Source organism: Haemaphysalis longicornis, unplaced genomic scaffold, assembly GCF_048455015.1.
Source record: "Haemaphysalis longicornis isolate Haplotype H1 unplaced genomic scaffold, Haemaphysalis longicornis Haplotype H1 scaffold_1, whole genome shotgun sequence".
Taxonomy (NCBI): domain Eukaryota; kingdom Metazoa; phylum Arthropoda; class Arachnida; order Ixodida; family Ixodidae; genus Haemaphysalis; species Haemaphysalis longicornis.
In genome coordinates this window covers 454,485,896-454,512,460 of record NW_027526203.1, presented here as the reverse complement: position 1 = coordinate 454,512,460, position 26,565 = coordinate 454,485,896, and the positions used below count along the sequence as shown (strand labels likewise).

Here is a 26,565-nt window from a genome sequence, read left to right as displayed (position 1 = left end):
TAGTTGCTCTGCACCCCCGCTCTTCCACAACCTTGTCCCCAAAGTTCGGGGGGGGGGATGCTGGAAGGGCTCGTTCAGTTGGCAACGAGAGGGAGAGACACAGTGGCCATATTCCTCTCAGGTAAATGGCTCAGTGGAAAACGGTGCTGAACTGCTGTGGATTAGTATAGGATCGGTAGATCGAAATAAACAGACGCCCACTCCCCACACGTATTAGCAGAAACAGAAACCTCATCGTAGCAAATACTGACTGCAGAATCAAAACAATGCAAAGCAAAATACCGACCAGGCTCTTTTTAGCCACACTTTTGCAAATGGTACACACTAAAGCAAGACACACTTCTTTGTGAAAGTATTTATTACAAGAGTGTGGAACCTTTGACACGCAAACAACAGAATGCAGAAACTCCAACATTCTAAATAAATAAAAGGTGCAAAATAACAGGCGACTCAGTAGTGAACAGGCTGTGACTGGCACAAACAGAATCGGAACACATGACAGGAGAGAAATAGGGAATTCACTACTATGTTCGAACACCTTGTTCTTATAAAAATACCCCGTACAACGTGAAGAAGGGGGAAAACACCACCAGATCAACTGCGTGGAGAGATTCACTCTGAGGGAATAATGCGGAATGTCAAGTGCAGCAGACACAGACACTACCTGATGAGTACAAGTAGCAAGATGAAATACTCCTGGCTCAGCTACCACACCTAAAGGAAAATACAAAGGGCTGAAATAGCTCTTAAAAAATGCTGTACATGGCTGCTTAGCCAGGCCATATAGGCAAGGGGGTAACGGAGGAAAATGCACTATCTACAGCAATCTTTTCATCCCACACTTTGCCCTCACAATCCAAGAGAGCAAAATAAATAGCAAGCCTGCTGGACAGTCCCATCTGCATTGAAAGTACTACAATTCTCTGATACAAGTTTCATACCACACTCGAGAACAACGCCGATGCCCCAAAGGCTTTGGGGTCGCGCAGAGACCAGAATACAACACCCAGTCATGCTAGGTTGTTCGGCCACTCACTATACAACTGCACCGCCTGCGCTCTCCAAAATGCAATGCTACTGGTTTCTATCACAGCTTTTTCAGACCAAACCGCAAAGAGCCGCTTTAGTCTGCTCTTCCTCACACTAAATACAGGCTTCAAGTACCAACCAGTAGCCACTTGGTTACACTTCCCCGCAGGATTAACCTGCCTAGCAAGGTAGAGAAGATGACCTTCTTAGATGCAAGCACAACCCTAACATCAGTGACAGGAAATGCTTCACAGTACTGCCACATATACCTGCGGGCACATAATCAACCGGATACCGTTGGGAGAGCAATTAGACTTAAACAATTTCTAGCACTCAGTTCAAAGTACAAGAAACTGAAAGGTAACAAAAATGCAGTGAACAGATGCAAAGCATGACAGCTCAATGGGACCCCACTATCACAAACACTACCTTCTTTAAAGGCAACCTCTCTCAAAACCCCCCAAGGGCACAGAAGTACAGACGCTGCCTTGCGGCCATTTCAAAGTGCACTAGCAGCAGTCGGTAGATAAAAGTTCCGCACGCCTGAGAACAGCGAATGCAGAGACACAAGACACAAAGACTAAAACTTGTGCAACGTTCACCCACACCATTGGCGGACCGGGTCAGCCAGAAAATGGTGCCTGTGCGCTTCACTTTGAGCCAGCGACCAAACAAGTAAGCTCGCAAGCCATAAACATGGCTGCACCGAGCCCACAACGAAAGCTATCACAGCATCCTTAGGCAACTGAAGAAGCTATAACTTGCGCACATTTCAGGAAAAAGTCAAGGGACGCCTATCACCAGAGATGCACCGAGATGCGCAAGGGTGTCACTGGCCCATAATACACTGGTGCCTGGAAACCTGCCCGAACACAGGTGCGCCAGTGGCCACACAGGCTATAAGCACCGTGCTTTCCAAGCGTGGTGCGCCAGCTGGCATACGCAGCATAGCTGCACAAGAAACTTTGCCATTCAAGGACGCAACTGAAGCACTGTGTCCTAAAAGCAACTTAGTACACAAAAAACACACCGAACGACCAACAGTTGGCAAAGACTAAAAACCAGATGTCTCATGCTGTGCCCCATTGTTCTCGCACGGGACAGGCACATCATATTTAGAACCAGCTCAACTCATGCCGTGCATAGTTCCTTGTTATGCAACCCCACAAAATTAAATTCCACCTTTGCTGAACGCTACTCATACAGCAGTCACATATGCAATGGCACTATCCTGTGTTATCACTTTCTTGGTTATATCAACCTGGTTATAAGCTGGCACTAAATGCAATGTTCTCGACTCGGATACCAGCAAACATCATAATATTAGCCATGCAATTAATACTGTTTTTCTAGAAAACCATGTAACAAAAAAATGACTGCTTAAAAGCAGTGGCTGAATATTACCGTCCAAAAAATTTCGCTTAAGCCCAGCAGGCAGACAATGAAATTGCATCTCATAGCTATCTTGTAGCCAAAGAACTCGTTAAAAGGACACTGAAGACAAAACTGAAGTTGGTCTACATACAGTCGAGTCCACTTATAACGATACCGTTTATAACAATATATCGGATATAACGATGAACAGCTATGGCACCGTCCGCTTTTGTATGCTTTCCATGGGAAAATAAACCGCTTATTACAATGCTCCAGTGCCGCGATATCGGATATAACGACGGAATCCGGTTACAGCAAGCACCGAAAATGCAAGCTGCTGCCGGCTCGCCACGCCAACCACGCCGACACCATGCGCCGCGATGCGCCTCACATCTCGTCCACCCCTCTGAAAACAAGTCAGCAGCCCCGGTTACCAGGAAGCGAGAGGAGCAGGGAACAGTTCTCCTTCCAAACACCCCTCCCGATGCCGCCCGTTTGGCTCTGCTCCCGTGCCTGCTGTATTGAATTTGACTGGGTGCCTCTTCAACTACCTCCATTTTTCCGCGGATCAGACGTCCGGACCGATGTTTTGGAAACGTCCAAGTGCCTCACTGAAGAGGCGATCGTTGCACGGGTGCTGCGGACAGCGGTGGCAGTGACAACTCTGACGACGCGGTAGCACAACCTACTCGGATAGCACTTTTGCAGGAGGCCCAATGCATGATAGTCTCTCAGGGACTTCGCCGTAGTGGAGGGCTCCGGATTTATTTTGACCACCTCGGGATCTTTAATGTGCGTCGAAGTCTCGAACACATGGGCGTTTTTGCTTTTCGCCTCCATTAGAAAAGCGGCCGCTGCGGCCGGGAATCGAACCCGTGACCTCGTGCTATATATGCTCTTGAAAAAGATGTACGCCAGCTACATGTGCAGCAAACAAAGCTCACCGAGCATGGCTTTTTTCCACGAATAGGTAGCAGTACAACCTTGCTTGCCTGCAAATAAAATGTTTTGAGCTCTGCTCCGTCTTTTTATTTAGCAACCCGCATATAACAATCATCGGTTATAACAATGAGATTTCCTTGGCACTTGGATATTGTTATAGGTGGACTAGACTGTAAATAGATTGGCATCCCCAGAAAACAAATATACCAGTCGCTGTGTCAGTACCATGAAAATAATCGCGTAAATAATAAAATAAAATGAAGCTACCGGTCGCACAGCAGAGATGACGTCAACAGCGACCGAGCGGATGTGCCAAGAATCCCACAACGAACAACAAAACAAGAAGTGCGCACACAAGCTTCCAAAGAAACGCGTAAAATCTTTCTTTGCACGTTAACTATCATAAATCATAAAAAATTATAAATGTACAGGTACAATTCAAGCCGTGCCGATACTCGCAAGCTACCAAGCCGTGGTGCCGGTTGCGGTTGCGATGGTTATTGCAGGTTCGGTGTAGTCGCATGTCTGTTATCTCTTTGTTTACATCATGGTGGCAAGTGGCGCGTCGGCCTTCCACGGTTCTGCTCTTCTGTGGACAGCAATTTGCATCTTATAGAACAAGTTTTTTCTCCCTCCCATTGCATTGTCTGCCCGAAGAAAGTTTTGCAGCCAGGCCGGCAGCCGAAGCTGTGTGTCTGCTGTGGTCGAGTTTGCTTCGCAATGAAATGCAATGGCGTGCTCCTGCGGGTGGACTGTGCTTACTATGTTGGAATTACCACTAGAGACAACTCAACCCCACACCGGGTATGTAGAGTGTGCGCAATTTTTTAAAAACCTTCTCGGCTTGCGCCAGAGTGAAGTGACTTGTTCGCTCCCATAAATCGCAAGAAGCGAGTGCTACCCTTACGGCGGGAAAAGGCAATCAATGGAAGGCACTCACTCACTCCTCGCTTCTGTTTAGTCCCGCAAGACGTCATGAAATGGCGTGAGAGATGAAATGCGTTTTTCAATCGGTCATCTCTCGGCAATTAAAGCATCCTTCACCGCCAAATAGATGCCGAGAGGGCTTCAGGGCAGTAGAACTGAGCCCAACTTGCTAGTTGCCTTTCAGTGTCCCTTTAACTGATGGTGCCATTTGATTTTCCAAGTACGCTGACGCTGGATGCTGTTGCACGTGTAATTAAGAAAATTACTACAAAAGCCACTGTTGGACCATAAATGCACATGAAAATCCAATGAGCACTTGCCTTTTGAAAGACGACTCACGAAAGTTTACCTATCCCTTTAAAACTCTACCGAAAATTTGGTACTTTTCAAATATGACCCTTATGGTGGGCTTCATAATTGGCCCATTTGTGCACTAAAGCAAGCTGACAGTGGTCGTTCAGTTTCTCTGTATGGGGTTAGATCTGCCGACCAAGATCACTTGTGCAAAAGACCCATAAGACACAAAAGATCACTTGCACAAATACCCTGACTTATCGCAACTAAACGTCAATTGTACATTTGAGTCCCACATTGTGCCTTGACTGGAGTGCAGAGATCGATATGCAGAACCCCCCTCCACCCCCGATGAAATGAAATGAGGAAAACATAAGTACTGTTTACCCACTGATCAGAGTATGGTCACTGAACAGGTGAGAATTATGACATGACCACCTTTAAGCTCAACTATGGCATAGAAAGCTTTAGATTCGTTTTACTGCGTATACCACTAACTTTCCAGATAAAAAAAGTAACACTGCTGTATAAATATAATAAAATAACATAGCACCTAAAAAACGGCTCTAATTTTGCTTAGAATGAACTGAGCCCATTTGCATCATTTTTCATAGGTAAGAACAAACATGCTTATAATTCGGCAAACTTGGACCATTTGTTGCTGCTTAAGTTGCCCATTCTTAAAAGTTATCCATATTTGTTCACCTGCATTCGATTCAACAGGCCCAGTTTTGCCTATCTCTGGAATGACAAGGGCACTTAAAATTACCTCACCATATTTACGTCTAGAATGCATAGACCATGTCTGTGTTTTTCCAGATGATTTACATGTATTTCTAAATGACAAATGTGGGTTTGAAAGTTCCACATTCCTTGCATCATCCTTCCCAACAATTTGCTGGTGTCGGCTATGGCGACGTAATGGTAAGCCCCGCAAGGCTAAATTTGGTGGACTCCTTGCATGTTTAACCTGAACAAACTCTGCGCGAACAAATGCGATGTCGGTATTAATGTTGAAATAGGAGAAAATCAATGTTGTTTTGAATGCTGAGATAGCATGAAAACAAACTGCCAACCATTGTGATGCCACCACGATAGTTGATGTGGCAATTGAAAAAGGCACCTGGCGTTTTCTTTTCTGCCGCCGATTACAGACGAACTTCGGTTCTCAACGTTGGCTAAACCCTGTCATATCATGGATTTCATAACCATACGATGCAGCCCCAAATAGAATTCCAACAAATTCACTTCAGTGCTGCTTTAAAAAAAAATGGGTTGCATCTACCTTCAAAAGAAATCTGAGGAGCACTGCACCTAACTCTGCACTCCAGTACTCGAAGGTCAAGTGATTGCTCAGAGTCCAAAAGAGAACATTACGTACTGGTAACATTGCGCTGCGTTTTCTAAAAATTGATTTTGAACCTTCCATTGTACCGGCCGAGCACCTGCCTGAAAAGCGTAGCGCAAGGCACTGCCCAGTGTCCGTTCTCGCGTGTTCTTTCCAATAAGAATGTACAAACGTTCTGTTTCAAGTTTAAGAGCCATTAGGCACAGGTGTTTAAGTTGAAAAGCTCTATACCACAAAACAGAGCTTGCCCACAAGAAGGATAAGGCTTTGAGAGAAGGGTCTTACCAACGTACCATTCTCAACCAGGGCAAAACCATTTGCTAAGGTTTCACTTGCTCGAAACGGGCGCCGAAAACGTGCCCTGGCACCCATTCCATTCACTCGATGCCGTGGGCGAAGATCATGACTAGCCCCGGCTCGAGCACCATGTCATCGTTCATGTGCTGGTTCTCGCAGGCGACCACGACGACGGCCTGCTTGCCTGGGATGCGCTTGCACACGTAGGCCTCGTAGTGGCGCCGGTTCATCTGGCGCGTCTCGAGTGTGCTCAGCCCCGGGGGCCAGCGCCGCTCGTGGGCGTTCTCAATCAGAACCTGTAGGATGTGCTGTGGGCAGCCGCTCTCAGTCAGGGCGCGCTTCACCATGGCCTGCAGCATGGCGTCCGGCGTCGAGATCATGCTGCCCCAGCGGGTGACCCGCGCACGCTGCAGCTTGGCCGCCCACCTGCCACCACAAAGAGGAGGAGGAAGGACACATGCGCGGGGTGAACACACAGGCAGAGATCCCTACGAGCACTCGTTCAGCTGCACTCGTGAGCAGGAGGGGTGTGCTGTCGCTCACTGGCCTCCACGCACAAGCTGTTTGTTTTCAAAGATTTGAAGCAATGCCAACTCCACCCAACGTTGGGTGAACCTTGTATGTCAAAACCAGTGTAGTTTCGCCGTCAAGAGTGACTAAGACTTTGGCGCCCTCAGTTAGTTATTACGTAATCCAACAGACTCAAGAGCTTCTTTCCAAGTTTGTATATTATTTTTCTCCCTAATCATCGTGCGAGCTCCTTTATTATACCCATTCCACTTATTTATGACAATACTGATTCATTTTAATAACTGGCAAAATATTTGCTCATTAAAATGCTGAGATACCCCATTGTAAGTCATAATAAGTAATTGTAATACAGTCGAACCTCGTTACAACAAACTCTGCTTCAACGAAATATTTCCAATTTCCCGTCAGCTAGCCATAGAAGTCAATGCAACCAAGTCCTCGCCACAACGAACCATTTGTCAGGCTTGCTTTCGCTTCAACGAAATTTTCGATGATTTGGGCAGGGTTTGAACAATTAACTTACAATAAAATAAGCATAGTGCCAGCTATCTGTAACTTTTTATACATTCAGGACGCTTAGTTTCACCGAAAACATGCACGGTGCGCCCACACCGCCACCCGAAACAACAAAAAAACTCCGCCGGATGCCATTGTTTGATGGTGGTAACGATGTGGCTGGCCATCTTTACACGAGGCGCAAGCCCGGTTCGCCAAGCCGGAGCTACAGCCAATCCGTATCCAGTTGAAATCGCACGAATGTGCTCCGCTGCTCGCGCGGCGCCGTCACGTATGCGTTGCAAGCAGCTGTCCTTGCCGCTTTCCTTCTAGCATTCTTCATAGCCAAGAGCAAAAATCATGTTTGCGTGTTTGGTCTTGAAGCCAAGTCATCTTATCTTAGTCGCGAGCACGCGATCATGTTAAATGCAAGCGCGCGCGTCTTGCCTGCCAAGGTCAGTAGCTGTCGTGCCCTGTCAGAGGATAAGATAACGGCACTGCTCCTGCGACAGGCGAGAGGGGAGCTTCGGACGGCCTAGCAGCTATCTGCAAGTAATCAGCTCGGTGGACACGCCTTGTTGTACAGCAATACGTTTTGCGCCTGCACTTCTTCACCCCCCTCCATAACGCGTTCTTTGCCTGCAGTGAAAAAACATAACCATTGGTATGTTTGTTATCCAAATAAACATGACGTTATTGCGCGTCACTCCTTTTTCTTAACATTGTGTATGCTGCCAATGATGCGGAAACATACGGGGCTATTTTTTTGGCCTTTCTGTGGTGTGTTGGGGCAGATTTCGCCTCAACGAATTTTTGCTTCAACGAAATTTCTCGCACGTCCCATCAATTTTGTTGTAGCGGGATTCGACTGTAGTATAAGCAAATTGAAATGTCACCATTTCAAGGCAAAGGCAAAAGTCATATCGCACTGCCATGACTTTATCTGTTGCGTACGTTTTACATTTATTATAGTGTGAATGTGTGTCGGTGCCTGTAATGTGCTGTTAGAGATCATTCCCAGTAGACTAACAGGCTGCTTTCCTGTCTGAAGACTGATCGCTAGCAGTGCGCCACAAGCACACACGCATCCAACAAACCAACAAATGTGAACAATGAATCACGAGTATGATTTCGGAAAGCTGGGCAATCCGAGACCGATCTGAAAGGTGACGAAAAAATCCCAACGTTAATTGGTGCTGCTGCTGATGAACCATAACAGTAGGTCAACGAGCAGTTGGAGGTTAATGGGAGAGGCCTTCGCCCTGCAGTACACCTAAATAGGCCACTGGTGATCATGAACCATGGGAATACTTCATTTGATAAGTATCAACTCTTGTGCAACTAACTATGTGTGGTCAGATTACTGACTACCTACAGACGGTTTTGATATGCCCACACATCATGCTCCACCATCTCGGGTATAATTCTGCCCACCCCAGGCAGGTTGCTCCAGGTTTCAGGTTGCTCCAAAATGGCCAAGATGGCCTCCATTTTCCCATAGGCAAAACTTATCTATTTTCTAAATAAGCAGGTAAGTGCTGTCCTTGCTATTGCAAAATACAGTGGAATCTCGATGATACGATTCTGGGTGATACGAATTTCGGGATGATACGAATTTCTCAAAAGTCCCGGCGAAATTGCATTGTTAGCAATGGGAAAAATTTTGGGTTTTCCGAACGGACCTGCGCGGCCCGGTGGATGATACGAACGAGCCGGCGAGGGGCCCGACTGCCGAACGAGCAAGTGACGGCTCTCTCTTCCCTCTTTGTCGCTCTTTCTCTAGAAACGACCGGCCTGTTGTTTTCTGCTTGCTGACACCGCTGCGAAACCCCGCACGCTTCTCGCGGCGTGGCCGGCTGCGGCCGCTCAAGCGACCGCTCCTAACCGCTCTTTAAAATGCCGCTCAAGGCAGACGCTAAGTTGCTTGCGTGGTAAAGGAGCTGATTATGCATGCGAAAACGGTACTATAAAACATCATCCACGGCGCTAGTGAAAGCGCCCATGAAATATCTGCCGGGGTGCTAAGCCTAACCATCTCCGGCGGAGCCAAGCCGGCTGTCTCGAGTGCTTCGCAAGTCGTCAAACTCCTCCATCCTGCCGCGCGCGTCGTATGTCATTTTCTGGTTGAGGTAGGAGCTGCCGCAGGCGCAAAATCGACGATACAGGCGTGAAAATACAGTGCGCGCAAAGCCGAGGTGCATGAATCACGTGCAAAAACGCACCATGCGGTTCGCGCTTGACTTGCGGCGTGTAGTGAGCTTGGGCACCGCGAGTGAGGTGACGAGCGCGAAGCGTTACGCGCTCCAGAAAGGACTGCTTTGCGACATGGGGGTAAAAAAATGCAGAAGAAAATCGCGAATTTCTTCAGGCGAAAGTAAGAAAAGAAATACACGAAAACATTTTTCAGCGCTACATTTTTTGGTCTGTATTGGTTCATACAAATTTCGGATGATACAAATATTTTTCGCGGTCCCGCGAGATTCGTATCATCGAGATTTTACTGTAGACCACAAATAGGACTTTTGTGTAAAGCTAAGGGTGTGAATGGAGATGCGGGCTGCTCAGGAAATTTTTTTAAAGATGCTCATTTATCGATGCAACACACTAGTTTCCATGTCAAAAGGAATAAAAAAATAATCTTACAACTTTCTTGCACAGAGCAGACCTTTTTGATCACATTGACAAAATAATCTTGCACAGTTTTGCCCAACTATATTTATCTTGGGGCAGCTTTGAACGTACAGTGGAATCTCGGTGATACGAATTCGGTTGATACGAATTTCGTTGTGATACGAATTTTCAAAATTCCATGGCGAAAAAGCCTTGTATGCATGTAAAAAAATTCGGATGATCCGTACAAATGAATCATTTTGGTGCGGGTGATAAGAAAGCGCCTGCCACGAGCAGATGACTATGGCGTGGACGGGAGGCGCAAGTGTTTGTGCGGCCGTGCGGCCTTGGTTGCGCGCAGGCACAAAAGCATTAGTCCTCCCCTGCTGACTGTAATCCTCCTCATGGGGTGTTTACAATAGCGGCTCGAGAGGTGCTGTTCCGAACGAACAGAACATTTCGCCCTCTCGACGCCTGGTCTTTCTCCCTCCCTTCTTTTATCTCCCGTTACAATGTCTTTTCTCTGTACCTTTCGTTACCGCTGGCTGCAGCTCGGGTGCCTCTAGCTTCCTTTTTTGCATTACACTTTTTGAATAAGCCACAGCAATCAAGCGTTCCCTCATTTCTGACGGTGAATACCTTCGCCATTTTGTCTTCTCCGCATTCCTCGCTTCTGAGGTCTATGCCTCACGCTCTAGTTACCCTGTTGTCGCCTTGCCGTGTTGCCTGCGCCACTTGTGCGTTGATTATGTGTAAGTGTGAACCGCATGGAGCGTGTTCTGCTCACGGCGCGGCAAGCGGCGCCAACAAGGTGGCGTCACCGGCCGCGAAGTGGTGCAGGTAGCTCGACCGACCACTTCTGACCACTCTTTAAGATGCCACTTAAGGAACAAATGAAGTTGCTTGTACAGTAAAGGAGCTGATAATGTGGGCGAAAACGACACTATAAAGCATCGTCCGCGCGGCTAGGAAAAGCGCCAATCAAATATCCGCAACCGTGGTAAGCCTAAATCCACTGGGCCGCGGGACCAGCGGGCTGTCCAGAGCCATTTCAAACTGCCGCCATGAAGAGTGCGTCTCGCCATTGGCGCAAGTCGCCAGGCTCCTCCCACTGCCACGCGCGTCGGGCGTCATTTTCTGAGCGAGGTAGAATGTTTCACGGGGGCGAAATCGTCAACGCGGGTGTGAAATTAACGCGCGCGCCACACCGATGCGCACGAATCGCATGTGGTTCGTGTGCGCATGTCGCGTCGACAATGAGCATGCGTTCTTTTGACTCCTGCGTTGACGATTCGGGCCGGCACCTTGGCGCCAGCCTCTGCCTCGGTTGCCGCGAACGGCAGTGGGAGGAGCCTCACGACTTGTGCCAATGGGGAGACGTGTGCCTCATGGCGGCAATTTCAAAGCCCTCGCAGCAGCTGGCTGGGCCCCTTTCGCGGCGGATATTTGGCGTGGATGGCATTTTATAGCGCAGTTTTCTCCCACACTGTGAGCTCCTTTCAAGCATGAGCAATCCAATTTACACCTTGAGCTGTGTTTAACAAAAGGTTACAAGCAGTCGCTGAAGCTACTTGTACCTCTTCACGGCAAGAGCTGACGCCATGTTGATGCCGCCTGTCACGTGCATGGCACTATTCCATTTTTCCTCATTTTCTGATGATACGAATTTTCGGGTGATATGAATATTTTTGCCGCCCCTTGAGATTCGTATGACCAAGATTCCACTGTAATTAGTAGGAATGGGCGAATAGTGAACTTGAGGTTCAAATGGAATAGTTCGAATAGTACACATCACAAAATTACAAAGAAAAATGAGCAAATTGTGACCCGACTAAGTATTAGAACTCGCGTAAGCACAGCATTTTGTGGAACTATTACCAAATGAGAATTTATCCAGAAATTGCATGCACAGCTTTCCTTTACTGTATTCACAAGTTTTCGTGAAGAAATACTAGGTACTCCACATGCTCTGGGAGAAGCAGCTTCCACTGGCTGCTGACAACAGTGCAATTAGTAGTCGCCAAAATAGAAAAGTGACACGCAGTTTGCTCCATAGTTTTTAGCGCTACCTAGAAGCTCCGCTAAAAAAAAAGGGAGTATTGTAGCCAGCAGTATCTGCAGCCGTAGCCAACCAAAGTGCAAGTTAAAGGCCACCATTTTGAGCAGTGTTCCGCTAATTTCGTATCAAATCGGCAGTACAAAGGCACGGGGGCTTGGTGCGCTATGTCAGCAGCGGTATCATTTCAGTGCCGCTTTTGAACGGAAAGTGTGATGGTGGCCGAGAACACTTGGCACTGATGATAAAAATGTCCACATGCTTGGTGCGCTATGTCAGCAGCGGTATCATTTCAGTGCCGCTTTTGAACGGAAAGTGTGATGGTGGCCGAGAACACTTGGCACTGATGATAAAAATGTCCACATTGGCAGGGACATTTTGGGATGACATCTCGGAAAGCTTCATCGAAAAGCTTGGCTTTGGCTGCCTATTCGGGAGCGCCAAATAATTCGAAAATATCGAATACCTGCATTCGGATCGAAGCGAATAACGAATAGAGAGAAATTCGATCGGATATTCAACAGCATCGAATATTTGCCCATCCCTAGTAATTAGACCTGTAACTCAAGGATATCCCTAAACCAATTTGTTTTTTTATCAGGATAGTTAACTACATAAATGCTCTTAATGTTATTAAATTTGGTCCATAAATAAACAGTTCACCCCAAAACCCCCTTGAGATACTGTAGCACTCTTGCTGATAAATTCTGGTCATCCATGTTTCAAAGCTGATCTTCCAAACATTTTGATCTGTGCTTGTCGGACTTCAAAGAAGAAGGCCCACCCCATGTCTCCTGAAACTGCCTTATTTGTTGTTTTACTGTTTGCTCCTAATACCAGTCAACGTACTGCCCTTTTGTTTATTTCTAGCCTTGATTGAATCTCTGATTCAATTGAGGTTAGAAGGTGTAGCAGGTGCGTTTACAAGCCCCATAGGACAGGTCAGACAGATTTTTTGTTTGTTCACGGTGTATAGGCATTTACGGTAAAATTCCAAGCAAGCGCCCCAGAGCACTGTAGGCAAGTCAAGATCCCTGACAAAGTGTGGAGGGGGCGCTATCCGTGAACGGCCCAAAAATTCAAGATGGGGGTGACAAAGATCCCCCCGCCAGAAAAAAAAAAAGGAAAAGAAACGAAACGAATGCATAAGGATTTAGCATTTTGCTAATGAATGTTAGTGATCTCTCTCAAAACCACCAAAAGACTCCTCCGGGTCAGTCCCAAAGACTCAAGGACCCCGATTTTTTTGGCCGCTGTGTAGGAATGCACAGTCGAACCGAAACCGCCAAAAGAAAAAAAAAAGAACAAGAAATGGTGCGGAGAAATAGGGTTGTCGGGATGCTAACCAGGATCGGATTTTATTTGATTATACACTGGCCATGGCACGCCAGTGTTGCCTGGGCATGGTGGACCTGAGGACACGGAGCGAAGGAGAGGGAGGCGCTTTCCAGGAACGGCTCGAAATTTGAAATTAGCAGTACATTTGGGAGGGGAGGGAGAAGGGGGGGGGGGGGGGGGGGCTTACACAGATAGGGGCACTTGTTTGGAATTTTCTGGTATGTTTTAGTTCTTTTTTGTGTCGAATGAAGCAGTGCTTTGCCCCCTCTTAGTATTCTATCTTCATCAGGTATGACATGACTCTGCACTTGTCTTTTTTCCCAGTTCCTTTACATGGTTCCAAAACTTTTTGGGTGCGCCTTCATCATTTGTTAATATTTTCGACACTCATCCCTCACTTTTTCGCTTAATCTTTTGCTGCTCAAGTTCTTGCACTTTGTTTCTTCCGTGGTACCTATTCCATTTCACAGCCATTTCCTCCATTTGCATTCCCGATCGCCTGGGCCCGTTTGCCCGTATGCATAAATTCCCGATTAAGTTCTCGCTTACGAATAAGACGCCAATAAGTCGAAGTCGGCCACGGCAAATAAGCCGGTTGCCAGAAAACCCGACAGAAACGCTACCTTAACCGAGCATTTGTATCAGTTTCGGGCACACGACTTACTACCTAGACAGCGCTGAAGTTGTAGATGAGAACTTATTCCTATACTTATCGCGTTCGCGCAAACGGGCCCTGGTCTGTGTTTTCTCGAAATTTGCTGTCATTGGGCTATAGATTCATTAATTTTCTTGTTCGACCAGCTTCTTCGCTTTCTTTTTCCATTTCAAGTAGTTTCTTTGGGGTTCCTTATCTTTCTTTGAATAAAACCAATTAGTTCCCTGTCTTCCTAACGTTTTGTAGGCTGTCTCTTGATCTCCTTTTCGAAGCTTTTGACAATATCCACTATCTGCTTATCACGTAATTTCAAGCTGCAAACTGCCATTTCCAGATTTTAATCTTGCAAATGTCAAGAGCGGTCCTGAGCAGTGCCACTGATGGAGTGAGTAGTAGGATTTTATGTACGGCATTAGTGAATCTCATTTTGTGGCAAAGCCTTATCTAGGGTAGGCATGCCGCTGGTGTATGCACTAGAGGGTAGCTAAGCTTGCAACCAGAGACGATGCCGCATGATGAAAATAAAACCTGAAACTGTCTACCACACATGCTCAAGAGTACCTTTATGTCTACTTTTTCTTGGACAGGATTTGGCAAACACTGCTACACTATGCAAGCATCCTGCCTCTTTAGTACTACAGTAGAATCTCGATGATACGAATCTCGCGGGACCGCGAAAAATATTCGTATCATCCGAAATTCGTATGAACCAGCACAGACCAAAAAATTGAGCGCTGAAAAAAGTTTTCGTTTATTTTTTTTCTTACTTTCGCGTGAACAAATCCGTGATTTTTTCTGTTTCTTTTAAACCCCCATGTCACAAAGCAGTCCTTTCTGGAGCGCGTAACGCTTCGCCTAGCTTCGCGCTTGTCTCCTCACTCACGGTGTCCAAGCTCGCTACACGCCGCAACAGTCAAGCGTGAACAGCATGGTGCGTTTTTGCACGCGATTCGCACGCCTCAGCTTTGCGCGCGCTGTATTTTCACAGCCGCATTGACGATTTCGCTCCCGCGGTATCTCCTACCTCGGTCAGAAAATGACGCTGACGACTTGCGAAACGCTAGAGACAGCCGCTGGCTCCGCCCGAGATGTTTAGGCTTAGCACTCCGGCAGATATTTTATGGGCGCTTTCACTAGCGGCGCGGATGATGTTTTATAGTACCGTTTTCGCCAACGTTATCAGCTCCTTTACTGCACAAGCAACTTCGTGTCTGCCTTGAGCGGCATTTTAAAGAGCGGCTAGAAGCGGTCGCTCGAGCGGCCGTGCCACTTCGCGGCCGAAGCCGCCGCCATGTTGCCGCCGCCGGCCGCGGTGCGCGCAGCTTGCGAGAGGTTTCGCGGCGCGCATGGGGCATGCGGGGCGCGTTTTCGCGAGCAGAAAACAACAGCCCGGCCGTTTCTGGAGAAATAAGAGTGACAAATGGGGAGAGAGAGCCGTCACTTGCTTGTTCGGCAGTCGGGCGCCTCACCGGCTCGTTCGTATCATCCGCCGGGCCGCGCAGGTCCGTTCGTAACAGCCGAAATTTTTCCCATTGCAAACAATGCAATTTTGCCGGGACTTTTCAGAAATTCGTATCATCCCGAAATTCGTATCACCCAGAATCGTATCATCGAGATTCTACTGTATACAAGGTCACAAATACACCTTGTTTTACGATTCTTCATTTGGTTTAAAAATGAAACCACCTGACACGAAACCACACATTGTGATAAACTTGAAATTCAGAAAACAAGCAACAGAGATGCCGCCAACGTATGACAAAAAAAGTGTTCATACCCCATCACTTCATCTTGCTCTACGAAGGAGTCTAAAAGAGGAGGCAATGGGGAGCTGGCTGTTCGCATGGACCTGATGTAATCCTGCAATTTAAGAGAGAGACCAAGAAAATATGTGTTATCATCACAAAGTAGTAAGCTTGTGAAACAAAATGGCGACTGTAAGCAGTATGAGCCAAGCTGCAAACCTGCGAGCTTACAGACATACCATTCACCAGTTTAGTAACACAAGTTAATTAATACGGGGAGACTGGCTTGGCTTACCTTGAGCAAGTTGATTTCTCGCCACTGCTCCCTAATTTCGACCTGGAATTCGTTGAGCCTTTGTTGCTGTGACTGAACAAGTGACCGAAGTTCCTTGACACAATTGTGATCCTTTAAAAGAAACAGAGGGCAGAGTTCACTGTAACATGAAATGAAGCAAACTTTTTTAAAATGTGCACAAAGGAACATCCATACAAGCTTGAAATGAAAACGAAATTTGCTCCGCTCAGTATACATTTAACTCACTTTAATGCTGCAAAAAGCCCCAATGTGGTTAAGAAAGCTTGCTACATGGCAGCATAGGCAATGCAAACAGGTACATTTACAGAGCACACACAACAAATTTTACCCAGCCAACTGCTAATTTCAGAAGAATATACATTCAACATGATGCCGGAACAACAACTCGCTTAAGACTGGATGGTTTGTTTTCAGACCCAAAGTAACCCCCAAGCAATGTGGCGAGTTGGTTGAAAGAGCTAGAATGTAACCTTTCATGAATACGAAGCTTGGCTGGTGGTTTCCAAAAATGTGCAAAGAAAAAAGAACCTTTCTAGCTACAGAAGTTCCCCTCATTGTAACCTCAAGTTTTATGTGACCAATTAAAATTTCCCTTCTCACAAGTGCATATCAAGTATCTCAGTAAGATGTGTAGCCAGGATTTTCTTTGGTGGGGAGCATGGGGGCATTTTTATCAAGATTATCGTCAAACGCAAGTTAATGCCTGCCCTGCCATGGGACAAAGGCCTCTCCCATAGACTTCCAAAATGTCTGTGCTTCAACTCGCACCTGGCTGCAGGCGAAAATATGGGTGTACGTATGTCACAATACTCCCATTGTCCTGCCAACTACCATTCTGACCTGTCCCTCATTAATGCAAGGAGCGAAATTACGAGTGGCATCACAGTGGCACTCCTCACAAGGGGGCAGTGGCGGGCAACCCCAATTAGCTACACTGGAAAACCTATCTTCTATTGTCCCCAATGCAGAGCTTATTTAATTGAAGTTCGCATTAAAACTAGGATGAGTGCTATCCTTAAGACACCCTCTTTCTATTGGCGCAAAGCTGTGTTGTCTTTGTGGTCCCTGTTAAGTTTAGGGTTGTATCGACTAATTACTTAACCTGGCCTGCAATGTTCTTTCTGTTTTGCTTACATAGGGCTCGTACCGGCTGTCGACTGGTCGGGCTAGAAAGGTGTGGCCCGCTGCAGGTGAAAATACTTTTTTGAATGAAGCTGTTTTTTTTTTGTTTGTTCTTTGGTGGGGGGCACAAACACCGCTTAACGCTTCTCCGTGGCAGCCGTTTTGGCCGCACTCTCAGAAGCCTGCAGCAGGGCGAGGGCTGTGCGGTGCACTTCTCAAGGCATTGGGGTATCGGGTGTTGCAGCTCGGGCGCGGGACCCAAGGCGGCGCAGAGGAAAGCAATGAATTGCTGGGGGAAGGGGGGGGGACTTGCCGCAAAGACACGGAAGGTCAAACCGGCGGTGGCTGTCTGTGAACAAACTGGAAAGGTTGTATTAAAATAGTTAATTCTGGGAATGACCGGAAACAGAGCGACAACTGGACATAAATTCTCAGAACTGTTGGCCGCGGAAACGGGGATAATGAGACGACGCCGACTTCGGTAAACAAACTGCGACATGCCACAGCTGTGTATCAACATGTGCAGTTAAAAGGGTGTATTGCTTTTCGGGCCCTCTGAGGCTACTCGGCGAAATGGTGTAACAACGCGTCAAGACTTGTTTATTTTTTCTTCTTCTCGCGGCTTCCGGTGCAAATCTTTTCTTGGTATTGTCGTCTGGTTTGCATGGGAACAGGGAGGAAGCTTAGGAGGAGGTATACGGGCTATGTGCCCAATGATGAGCTCCACCTTTGGGGCTGTTAAGCGGCCTATGATCGGCCAGCAATGTTCATTATGTGCCCCCCCTGTCTCTTTGTTTCCGCCTTCCTTGGAGGCGTGTTTTTTAAAAATAAAACCAAGGTGTTTTGTGTAGGATGGGAAGAGGAGAGAGTCATGCTTGATGCGGGCTCGTCGAGAGCTCTTCATGAGAAATGGGACTGCAATGTTTGTTGTAACCGAGTTGTAAATATTGTAATAAATATCATGGAGTAGACTATCTTCAGCTATGTGCCTTCTATGAGCAAGCCACCTTCAACGTAGTTATCGATTTTAACTGTCCCCTTAAAAAATGACCTTTTTGTGGAGTGCATGTTTTCTAGCTTGCATGAAAGCCAGCATTTATTACAGTGGGGCAACCACAAAAGAATCTCTAAATAAATTGGCAGAAATAATTCTCAGTTGGCACTAAACTTTCTGGAATCAGAAAAGGGGCGGCACGTGACACTTCCGTTCATATAGAAACAGGTCAGTTTTGGCTAAATGCGCAGTTCAAAAACTGCATAAAAGAATAGGAAACACTGCACTTTATTATTGTTTTAGCGGGGGCAAGTTTTTAAATACCTCTCTTTATTTCATGCACCATTAAAAGTACGACGCCACGCGGCTTTCTGTCTTGGTTGCCAGCATTCATCTTGGGAGCATATTACATCAAGCTAGTGGATCTCAAAATTCCGCTTTCAAATGTTCTAGGGCCTCATGAGAAACATGAGAAAAACTGTTTCAGTTCAAGGTGTTTAACTCTTTCGTTACCGCGGGAAATTGACCAATTTTGAAGGGTCTAACAAAACATTTTTTTTGTGATTTACATATTGATTAGGCACACAATGCAGTGACATAAAATGCAGATTATACCACGCGCTTTCCAACGAAACCAGTTTTAATACTGTTTTCCTAAATAATGATTGCGAAAAAATTTATCGAATTCGAATTTTTTGTCCACGCGTCGAAGAAAATAAGAAAAAAGTAAGTTGCGTATAATAAACGACCAGTAGTAGAAAAAATTTAGAATATACATTTTGTAGGTAGACATTTCAAAAACTTGTCCTAGAAAAAAAATTGAGTTGCACAGTACAATTTGTCAGATATAAAAGAAAATGTTAGCCCGCCTGGTGCCCATGCCATGTGGTGAAGCCCAACCACTATTTCAAATTTTGCTATTTTGGATGGTTCTCTAGAAGAAATCTGGTGGTTTGACATTATTAAAGGCCCAAATTAGCCTTCACGTGATGTAAAAACACCTTGTCAATGATTATGACCGGCACAATATTGAAGGCAAGCAAGCGATGTGAAAAAATCCGCTTGGAGTTGAGAACCAAACTCTTTGGTGGATGCTTGTTGACGTTCTGATGATCACTTATCCATCAGAACTTTCATTTGCGGTTTATTATCATGTTCTGACTCACTATGGTAGCCCTGCTTGTAGGAATAAGGTACGATGCGCTAGAATCATGCCCAGCAAGCTTTCACCAAGCCGCCGTCGGGCTGTGAAGCGAGTGCAGCACTACGAGCCTACTACATTCCAGCGCCACCTAACAATTTTGAAAAGAAACAAATACAAGGCTGTTGGAGACTTCGTCAGAATAGACAGTACTACTAAGAAGCGACACTAGACCTCCCGAAAAACCCCCGTATGAAACCGAAACTGGCCGGTGAACAGCTGGCGGTGTTCAAGGCCCATTGGAAGCGTTCTCCTTGTCTGAACTGATAACCGACGACTTGGTGTTATCGTTTCACTTTCAGCGGAAGCTCGTATCGCAGAAGCAAGGCGTAGATAAAGTGGAAGCGCGAGCGGCATGCTTGTTTTGAGGAGCAGTAGCGGGCAATGCAGGCGCCATGGCAAATGAGCTTGTAGTTGGGTAAATGCGTAGTAGCGCCAAATATAAATTTCGCAATGCAAAACCGAAACTGCTGGAAACTTGCTGAAAATGGCAGGCACACTTGCTAGACATGCGCGGGACCATCAAAAATAAGCTTTGGGAGAATAAAGCTGCCCTTTGACCGAACCAAATACCATTAGTGAATAGCTGGGGCCATTTTCAAGTAATTATCACCTCTCAAAGCTGTCGGATTACAAAGTTGACCGCATTATTTGGTATTTGACTTGCCAGGAGCTTTTTGACAAAAAAAGTGTTATGGTAATGCAGCCTAACTATGATCTGCATCCTTTTTTCTCAAGTGCAGCAGCCACGCCCCCTTCCTCAAAAACACACGCACCTCAGCTCGCAAAAAACGCAGTTAAAAACCTCAATGTTGCCGGAGCGGGAAAATTTAAACTGATTCTAAAAGGGCAGTGCCTAGACTAACAACTGGGCGCATTAGGTGTACAAGAAACGACTACAACATGTTGAATTAGGCAATATAAATAATCGATCACCAGTGATCGATTTGAATAGGCGTGGTAACGAAAGAGTTAAGTGATGCCCTTTCATTTGGGATAGAAAGCATATACTCCACAAAAATCGGTGGTTGGCCGTCCCTTTAAACTTCCCAATTGTAACCGCCCCCCCCCCCCCCCCCCCCCCCCCCCCCCCCCCATCCTGGAGGTCCTTTCAGGCACGCCATGCACCAGCCACACTGTTGTGCCCCTCGCTCCTGGCCACTGGTGGAAGGGTGCCACACCTTGAGCTCGTCCTTGGGGATGACCAGTCCACAGCCCTGCTCACACGGCACAGGCCGGCGCGGGTTGTGCTCGCACGTCTCGCGGTGCGACGTCAGACAGTCCAGCTTGACGATGGCACTGCAGCCAAACTGGGCGTTGTCGCACGACATCTGCAGCCGGGCCAGCAGGTTGCGCAGGATGCGCGGCACGGGCTTCAGCTGAGCCGCCGTGATGGACAGCCGGTCCACGGGGCATGTCTGCTGCCGCGACAGCCATTGGCAGATGCAGCCCTGGCAGAAGGCGTGCTCGCACTGCGGGGCCTGCAAGCGTGCACATACACTGTGACCCCGACAGAAGACAGCCGCCCACGTGTGCCAAAGATTTGATCACTCTTTCAAGGAGTACTGACACCAAATTTTTCATATGATGAGTCCCTGCTATCCCATAAACCAGAACACGTGAATTAAGATTGTCCAACGTGTTGCCGATTATGAATTTCAGCCCCATTCATGGCAGTGTATCAGTTTTGGCTGCTGAGAGCCAGAGAGCAGGCACAGGGTGCTCTAGGGGTAAAGCTGATGTCCCTTTCTTCTGTCCAAGCAAGGCCCCAGCCTTGTCATTGGTGTCAAAAGCCTCCAAGGCAACCGTTCACAACCACCTGTACCCAACTTCCACCCTAGCTAAATTAAAAATTGGTTCCTCTGCTCTCAGCCCGACCGAAGCTGCTTAGGGGTGGGGACAGTGGGGCAAAATGGGACAGAGGACGCCACGAGCCCCACAAAGATGTTTACTTTGGGCTGTTTCTGCTTTGCAGGGGCTTGCAGTTTCAGTCCTGACTAATACGCATTTCGCTGAGACGGAACGGTAAAGCACTCAGCTTCTACATTAAACACTTCCTTAAGCGAGGTTGACGTCACAGAGCGGCTCAGCTCTGCCATTTCTAGGCCTCTCAAAACTACGGCAATAATATTGATTTAAAATTGGTTCCAAGCAGTGTTTGATGTCCATTATTGCAGGAAGGCATACTGGCATCTTCATAAAGTGACCCATATCAGTTTTTAGAAATTGTACTTCTGTGTCAGTACTCCTTTAGGCGTGGAAACGTTACCCTAAACATCGGCTACGAGAAGCTAAACTCCCTTGCTGTTTACGTTTTAGCCTGCCATTTACACAGAATGCAGCCAAGAAGCATGTTGCAGTCATATCAGAGCAGTGGCACAGTAAATAAGAACAGTTAGCAGTGAGAGTGCTGAGTCAGTAACAGTTTTGCATTTAATATGACAGCTAATAATGATAACACATTGTATACCTTCTTAAGGAAAACTGGACTGAGACTGGACTGAGACACAGGCCAAATCAAGAATAGAAGAAAAGCTTATCCTCTCACACGAACAACCAAGAAAACAGTGGGCTAAATTCACAAAACACAAAAGACAGAACAACTATGTGTTCGAAATAAAAGATCAAAATCTTTCACATATTTTCCGGCATTTGTGTAATGACAAATGATGCTTCATTTGTTAACAAATAATTAACTAAAGCTGGCACTTATTCACCCATTTTTTTTGTGTGTGACATAAAGCAAGGAAGGCATGCAGGGTTGCCATTCAAATGGCTGCTGAACTGGTTAGCGACAGGTGACAGTAGCAGCTTTTTACGCTTGATCAACATGATTTTCACTCAGAGCAATGATGAAGCAGAGCTAATAATTTAGTGCAGCATCGCTCAGCAACGTTATTTCTGCATTCTCTCCACAATAAAAGGCTACCAACAGTGCTCCTGACAGCCCAAGCAGCCACTGTAGCAGCAGCAGCTAAGATGTCACCTGTGTAGCTTGGAGCACAGAGCTTGAGTATTCTAGACAAGTGTGTTGCCGCCGGTACAGCCTCATGAAAAACAATTTATGCAGGCTGGCGTGACAGCTAGAGGCCTCACTTACTGCAGTGTGCCTTAATATAGATACACGCATTCTGACAGCTTAAAATCAACCAGATTTAGGAGAAATCTCCAAGGTGGAGTACGTTTCTGCGAAGGAAAATTTGACATCCACCTGAATGCAGCCGCATGGCTACAAAGGAAAGCTGTGCAGCTTTCCAGAAACTTCGCAGTTGAAGAAAAATTCCTCCTGGTTCCGAATTCTAAGTTGGGACCACCGCCTATCTAGGGCGGTGGTCTACCAACTGAGCTAACTAGGAGACTAGCAGTTTGTAGTGCAAGAGCAAATTGATCAGTAACTCGAAGTGATGGACAGGAAATCTCCATGGATGGAACTCTCTGCCTTGGGGATTTCCCTTAAATCTGGTCGATTAATACCTGTCCATCACTTCGAGTTTTTGATCAATTCGCTTTCGCGCTACAACTGCTAGCCTCCTGGTTAGCTCAGTTGGTAGACCGACTGCCCTAGACAGGCAGTGGTCCCGGGTTCGAATCCTGGACCAGGACAAATTTTTCTTCAACTGCGAAGTTTCTGAGAAAGCTGCACAGCTTTCCTTTGCAGCCACGTGGCTGCATTCAGGTGGATGTCAAATTTTCCTTTGCATTCTGCCAGCCAGTGGGAAAAGTACGAGGTTCTATCGCAAAAAGAAAAGAAAAAAAAAAAAAATCTTCAGCTGTGCTGGGGGCCAGCTGTCAAGTGTAGCGATACTGGCACAGGTATTTTACACACCTGCCGGCTGGCAGAGCCATACAGGTGTGGTCAGCTAGAATGGGGCACCAGCAGGGCAGTGGCAACACATCCTTTGTGAAGAAGTGTGCCCATTGCCCCTTGTGGTTGAGCTTGTGGTAATCAACACAAACACACAACTCAACCGTTCCCGGTTGAGCTTGTGGTAATGAACTCGAAACTGCAAAGAGCCATCTTTCTTTTTGCCAAACTGCAGGGGGCACGCAGGGGCCATTTGATGGTGCAATGACATCTTAAAGCATTCGCTGAGCTTGCCAATGTATCACCACTTTGGGAGCTACACGGTAGGAGCTCCAACAAATGAGCCTCGGTGCTTTGCTAGTGGCACCCGAGAAGCACCGGTAGCACGAAAAGCAGTCTCCATACTCGTGCAGAAGGTTGAGAAGTGGCCACTGCTCTTTAAGTGACAGGCTGATGTTGATGTCTATTACGAGCTTAGAGCATGTCATATTTGTGCTGAAAATACTCAGCCACCTTCACAATGAGTGCCGCTCATTAGTGAAATTTGTGAGCAGAGGGTTGGCATGGTCGTTGGCTAGAGGCACGATGCCTCTGACAGTGACAAAGCCAGGTTCAGCAGGAAGTGGGGGATAACGGTGTAAGAGACAAAATTTCAGGCTTACTTAGCTCTTCTCACAAAACTGAGTGGATTAGTCCTTGCAAAAAGCTCTTAAAAATGGCAACACTGCTACAACCTGTGGCCATGCTGCCATGCTGCAGAGTCCACTTAACAGCCTTAGCTTCCTTGATAAAGCCTTGCACCATGCTTGGTTTCGCAAGAGACCAGCAAACAATTGCTCTTTGACAACATACTTGAGGTAGCAAAGTTCTTTTTGTACCCCAGATGTACTAGGATTAGGGTGCTATGTTCTCTAAACATGACAATACTCATTTGGCTTCTGTATCCATGACTCCAGCAAACGTAGCACTTCGTCTCAGAGATTCATTCTAGCAGAGGTTTCCTGTAGCTGCTAACAGAAGGCACTCTAGGATATCAAACATGCCTCGTAATTCTTGTACCAAATATGGGCACTATCTAACAAAGAAAGACAAACAAGTACGAATAAAAAAGAAAATCTCATTACCAGTGCACGCGCTACCCTAATACGGATTTTTGGCGGACTTGTCTAGGCTTGTGATATCTACTGATGTCACCAAAACTGGCGATTTCCTTATTTTTATTAAAAAAAAAATATCTGAAAACATTCTAGATGCGCTTGAAACATAATTTTGCAGTTTTGCGAGCTCGCTAATTGTCTAATTGTCACCGCTATCAAATGATTTGTTTCGCCGTGTAGACCCGCACGGCCGAACCGAATGTTATTAACATCTAATGTCATTCACTTTGAATGACATTAGATTTGGCGCGTGACAGGGGTATTAAACATCATTCCCATTGCAAAGGTATGACTTCCTTGTTGAATCCCTGCCTTGTAAAAATATTCAAGGGATGTCCCTTAAGAAAAGACATTAAAGTACCACAAAAATTTGGGCTAGCTGGACCTGCACACAACGATACAGGGACAAGAACAGTTCTTTACCAGATAAAAGAATGACACTGGCTGGTTTTGCCCAAAACATAGGGCATGAAGCACAAGGCAAAGAAGCGAACAGGATGAGCACTCACTTGTATCTCGTAATTACTTTCCCAGTGTCTTGTGCTCTGTTTATTAAAATACATTCGTACTGTTTCTTTCCCCCTTTTATAAGCCAATCCCTGAATGTGGGCAGTACTGAGCTTCAAAGAAGGTGTCAGAAAAGGAGAAAGAAAAAACGAAGTCAATGAGGCAATGAAATAAGGCGAGCATGCGTGGTTTTGACGTTTCGCGAACTCCAATCCCGATTTCGGGGCCGAACAGCTCTGTGGTGGTCAAAAGAGCGCCGAGAAAATAGACAGGCAAAAAACCCAGCTGATTAACTAACGGTCACTGCACAGTCCTTTTTCAGCTTCCCACAAAGCCACAAGGAAAAAAAAAAGTCTCTACGGTACCACACCCTGGACAACAAGAACTGCTGAAATACGGCATGCAGTCAATGACCCACACTTGCTCCAAGTTATAAAGAAAAAGAAAGTGCTACATTTGAGACAAATTTTTCCCACTGTCTTTCATCTCCTCGGTCTGAAATCCATCTTATGCAAAGCAGGGTCAGATCACACGCAATTTAGACACGAATTCGGTTACACCCCAAAGCGTTTGGAATTACGCGCCTACAAGTCTAGCTTATTTAGTCGAACATGACCCCAATTTCCTCCTTTATAAATAGCCTGTTGTGTTTTGCTTTTTTTTTTAAACAAGCTCACGTCACGTCCCCATCGTTGGCGCACGAAGTGGCAAGCGTGTCGTACCTGAAGCGGCTCTTCCAAGACACCAGAGCAAACAGGGCAGATCAGCTCCTCGTCAACGTCGCCTTGAAAACGACAAAGGTCGTAACCCATGGTCGTGGTGGTAGGTCGACGTCACTAATAATATGCAAAGAAAAAGCCAATCAACTCTCACAATAAGCAACAAACAAGCGAACAAAAACAAACGAAGCCGTCTCCAAACATGCGGCGTCGACTTGAAACTAAACTAGGTACTGACAGCGGTGCAATCGGGTTGACACACAGTTTCCTGCTCTTTTTTCCCCCGGGCTATTTTCGTAAGCTGGATTCAACGTAGCTGGAAGGGATTGCACCACTTGTTGGACAGTATTAGAAGCTCGCGGAAAGCCTGCCAACCCAGATCCCACAGATTAAATATCTAGGCTTATCCAGAATGCTTTGAAAATCAGGGCTAACTTACGTGGTCCGTAATCCGTTGTCCAGCCCGATATATTCACCAGACGAACATTGCGAAGACAACGAGCGGGCACAAACAGCAGGAACACGGGATCACACAACCCACAAACACATTTATATCATTTCCTCGCTGAACAATGAACACCTTGACCTGAGGACACCTGAGAAGCACGCTGTGTTACTACTGTTACTTTGGCCAACGCTTGACAACGCCGGTGCCGTATCGCTACTATCCCTGTCCTCACAATTTCAAACAAATTAATCATTTTCAATATTAAAAAAATAAATTACTACAAACTATTCTAATTATATTCATAACTCGTGTTTGTTATATTATAGTGCGATAGTGCGGCTAAAGTTAAAGGCAGCGTCTCCTGCCACGCGCGTGGCAGCAGCCACGCCCCCCTGGCAACGGCTGCTGCCACGCGTGACGTCATAATGACGTCATAACATTAATAATTGTCATTATTTTGTGTAGTGTAGTCCGAAATACACATTTTTTTTTTTTGCAGCACAAAATAACGCACCATTGAACTGCTAAAACTTTTCTAAACAAACAATTTTTGTTCTTGCGGGAGCAGCCGGCGATGCTGCTGCTGCTGCCAGCTGCCGTATTGCGCACATGGAGCCGCGTATCCGAAAGCGTGACGAAGCTCCGATTTTCTCGG

At 46.5% G+C, this 26,565-nt stretch overlaps 1 protein-coding gene and 1 non-coding gene across 2 annotated transcripts; one reads left to right on the top strand and one right to left on the bottom strand.

The window, feature by feature from the left end:
* Nucleotides 1-339: 339 nt before the first annotated feature.
* On the bottom strand, nt 340-26,110 carry Elgi (E3 ubiquitin-protein ligase NRDP1 elgi). Its single transcript, XM_077687840.1, has 6 exons — nt 25,902-26,110; nt 25,466-25,579; nt 20,456-20,755; nt 15,937-16,047; nt 15,674-15,756; nt 340-6,637 (listed from the first exon to the last, which is right to left on the bottom strand). Exons 2-6 carry the CDS (start codon nt 25,553-25,555, stop codon nt 6,292-6,294), a joined length of 930 nt encoding a protein of 309 aa, XP_077543966.1. The 5' UTR covers nt 25,556-25,579; nt 25,902-26,110; the 3' UTR covers nt 340-6,291.
* On the top strand, nt 22,804-22,877 carry Trnas-aga (transfer RNA serine (anticodon AGA)). The gene has a single exon. It is a non-coding gene; the product is annotated as a tRNA-Ser (tRNA).
* Nucleotides 26,111-26,565: the final 455 nt, after the last annotated feature.